This window comes from Lontra canadensis, unplaced genomic scaffold (genome assembly GCF_010015895.1).
Source record: "Lontra canadensis isolate GAN:19392208 unplaced genomic scaffold, GSC_riverotter_1.0 scaffold3294, whole genome shotgun sequence".
Lineage (NCBI taxonomy): Eukaryota > Metazoa > Chordata > Mammalia > Carnivora > Mustelidae > Lontra > Lontra canadensis.
Window position 1 is genome coordinate 1 of NW_022634278.1, and position 3,580 is coordinate 3,580.

Consider the following 3,580-nt stretch of genomic DNA (forward strand, 5'->3'; position numbering starts at 1 on the left):
TTAGAGGAGCTTCCTGAGATGCAGGTGGATCCCATTCTTGGACATCAGCACAATTTTTGGAGTGGGAACAGGGAGCCTGAAAGGATCTGGTGCCAGCTCAAAGTGGAGCAGGGTCAGGGCCACTGCCACCTTCATCTCGTTCATGGCAAACTGCTTCCCGATGCAGTTCCTGGGTTAGGGAGGGAAAAGGAAATAAGAAGTGGCATCAAACCCCCTGCCAGGAACAGCACTTTCAGGGCCCTCCTGCATGGGCCCAGCCTAGATCCATTTTCCTCAAGACACACGCACATCTCTACATGTACGTACCCTTGCTCATTTCACACTCTATCTTTGACCTTTGACAAAGCCTACACTCTTCCAGGATTAGCTCCTACTCCTATCTGTGCTCTCAGTAGGCCTGAAATCCTGTTACAAGAAGGTCAGCACCTTGAGCCTCAGGGCCAAGTCAAGTGATCAGTAAAACAGTTAATTATTAAGTTGTTGACTCTCTGCACATGCCATTTCTGGTTTCACAATGCAGAGCAGGACGGGACACCATAGTGGGTGGGCTGGGCCATCCTTCAGTCCCTAACCATCTGGGGCACACAGGGGTCCAGATCCTCAAAGGACAAGGCAGAGTTGGGTAAGGAATTCAGAATGGCACAGAGAATATTCTGCAGGGGCAGAGCCTTAGTGACACTCAACTTGCTGCACCATCTGCTTGCCAGGTTGTGTCCAGACTCCTGCCTCCCCCTCGGCCACTCAGTTAACCAGCTACTGTAGTCTTCCAATTCTACTGCATAAATGTCTCTGCTTGCCATCCCTCTACCTCCTCACCCAGACTTTTCTGTCTGCTGCCTCCACTTCCTCTCCTGAAGCCCCAACCAGGCTCAGAGCCTCCCATGCCCTCCATCACAGGTTCAACATGTCCACATGCCTCAGCTGACATCAAAGTCCTCTCTCGGTTGTTGGTTCACTCACTTTTCACCTGTTCAACTCCTCCTCTTCCCAGCTCAGCTCCTGCTGAGGAGATCCTAGAGAATGCTCTCCCTCCACCTCTGCCTGTCACATGCTCAAGGCTAAGGGCAATGCCAGCCTGCCCTCACCCCCACCTCTGCCCACTGTGCCTCTTCACTCCTGGACCCTGACATCACCCTAATATTTTACACAAGTACACATCACTTTCCAGAGTCGGACAGTGCCAGGAGCATAGAGTTTCCTACAGTTGGGTCAATTATTAAATGAGTGAGTTAATGAGAAGAAAGAAAGAAAGGAAGGAAGGAAGGAAGGATGGATGGAAGGGAGGGAGGGAGGGAGAAAGGGAGGGAAGGAGAGAGGGTGGAAGGAAGGAAGGAAGGAAGGAAGGAAGGAAGGAAGGAAAGAAGGGAGAAAGAAGAAAGAAAGAAGGAAGGAAGGAAAGAAAGAACGAATGAAAGAGAGAGAAAGGAAGGAAGGAAGGAAGGAAGGAAGGAAGGAAGTAAGTCTCTTTTGAGTGGAGGCATTAATTTCTTGACTGTGAACTCCTGGAGGCAAGGGCACAATGCATCTCACAGCAGAGGATTTGGCACACAGAGACAGACTTAATAGGCAGTCTTAAAACTGAATGACATCTACTGAACTGAAAAAAACCCACCTTGAATGGAATAAAATATGAGTAACCATTAATTCTGAGCTAGGACCTGACCTGTCTACCCCTCTCCTGTCTCTACTTGCAGCCACATGACTTGCACCAATGTCTAGGAGGAAGGACTCAATCCCAAGGAGAAACAAATCCTGGAGCCAGTATCTGGAAGCACAATTTGCTTAAAGATGTTGTGTGAAATTGGGTTCACTCTGTATGTGAAGGATTGACAGATTCCTGTATTTGGAAAATAACATTTTTCTAGGAACTGCTTACAAAGTTTCCTGTAGTTACTATCTATAGTACACTCTCAGCAGCACTGGAGGATTTCACAGCAGCCACTCTGGAAAATAGTCATCCCACTGAACAGCCACCTCACATGTGCTTTACATTTTACACAGCAAGTAACCTTCAAATGTCACATGTCATATATATACAACAAACCGGATTTTCTCCCAAAAGCAATTTAATGTCCTCCTTTTAAAATAATTGCCCATTTGATTGATTGGACTCTAAATGCAATATTAAGGTATGTAGAGCCCAGATCATATGTAACGTTTGGACAACTGGGAAAATTGTCAAGTGTACATTATCATTACCATAGAGTCAATAATTCATTTGGTTGGTGAAAATATAGCAACAACACAGATTAGTCAAGTACCTTATGAAGCCCCTAAGAGACAGTAGGAACATTTCCTGTGTATGGCTGAAATATTTGAGGCATGCAGGAAGCTGAGTATGGAAACATATGCAATGTAGTCAATGGTGCAGTGTGGAGGCAGAATGGGGAGTTGAGTAGAAAAGCCTGGTTTGAGAATGCGTGCAAAAGAAATCTTTTGATTTGCTCCTGACTTTGATATCAACAACACTTGGAAATTACATGTGAGAAAATCTAATTCTGTAGAGTCATACTCATAAAATGAAAAACTCACAAGGATACCCTGAGCTGTGGAACACCCATGGACACTGAATTGTGGCTGGAGATTGGGTAAGAGCAATGGTTCAAAGTCTCCATGGCATTCAATAATTACCAACTTTCTTTGCATAGAGACACACACCTCTCTCCCAGCACTCCAACATGACAGGGCATATCTACAGAAACCCGCATAAATATAGCAGGTCACAAGCCTCAGCCACCCCTCTTCCTGTCCTGGTACAAGTGCCTCACCTTGATCCTCCTGAGAAGGGCAGGAAAGCATGGCTGTGTCGAGAAGAATCTGGTGCAAACCGGGAAGGGTCAAACACCTGCAGAGGGAGCACCAGAGCCAGGACAGGTGTGGTCAAGCCCTTCCTTCCAATCATCCAAGGGACAGCACACCCAGAGGTGGGACAGGAAGATGGTTTGGACTGGAGAGGTCATCCCACCTCCTCCTCCCAAGGTCATCATACCTCTGGGTTTGGCCACACCTTTGGGTTGTGGTGAAGGGCATAAAAGGAGAGCAAGACTAAGAATCCTGTGGGGCAGAAGAAAGAAGATTGATACACATGCCTGTGGAGCCCAGGTGCATCCACACACAGTTTGGCAGCCATCGTGAGAGCCTTTCTTATCACTGTGAATGGAATGACAGCATTGCAAGAGAGGTGGGACAGATATAGCACAACAGGTATGCACGTGTGCACAGGTTGGTAGATTAACCATGACCAGGCTGAAAAGCAGGGAAGAACTGGAGGCTTACTTTTTGGAGCAACTCAAGGGACAACTCACATCAAGTACCATCCATGAGCCCTTGGGGAATATCCATGAACACCTCCATTCTCACAACAACCCTCCAGTGAAGGCTCATATCTCCATTGTTCCATGAGGGACCTGAGCCTCAGAGAGGCTGAGCAACTTGTCTCTGACCACCCAGCTAGGATGTGGCAGGGCTGGGATTCAGAGTAGAGGGGAGCCGAACAGCGGCTTCCAGCCATGGCAGAAATATCAGATCTGGTCATCACTACTCTCTGCCATCACCCTGAGGGCTCCCTGGAGAGTGGACC

The 3,580-nt window shown here is 47.6% G+C and overlaps 1 protein-coding gene across 1 annotated transcript; it reads right to left on the bottom strand.

Annotated features, from left to right (window-relative positions):
* Positions 1-3: 3 nt before the first annotated feature.
* Positions 4-3,130, bottom strand: LOC116863808 (cytochrome P450 4A12A-like; the record flags this gene model as incomplete). Its single annotated transcript, XM_032851147.1, has 3 exons — positions 2,990-3,130; positions 2,769-2,845; positions 4-169 (listed from the first exon to the last, which is right to left on the bottom strand). Coding segments are annotated over exons 1-3 (384 nt in total), but the record flags the coding sequence as incomplete, so codon positions are not given.
* Between the last annotated feature and the right edge of the window lie 450 nt (positions 3,131-3,580).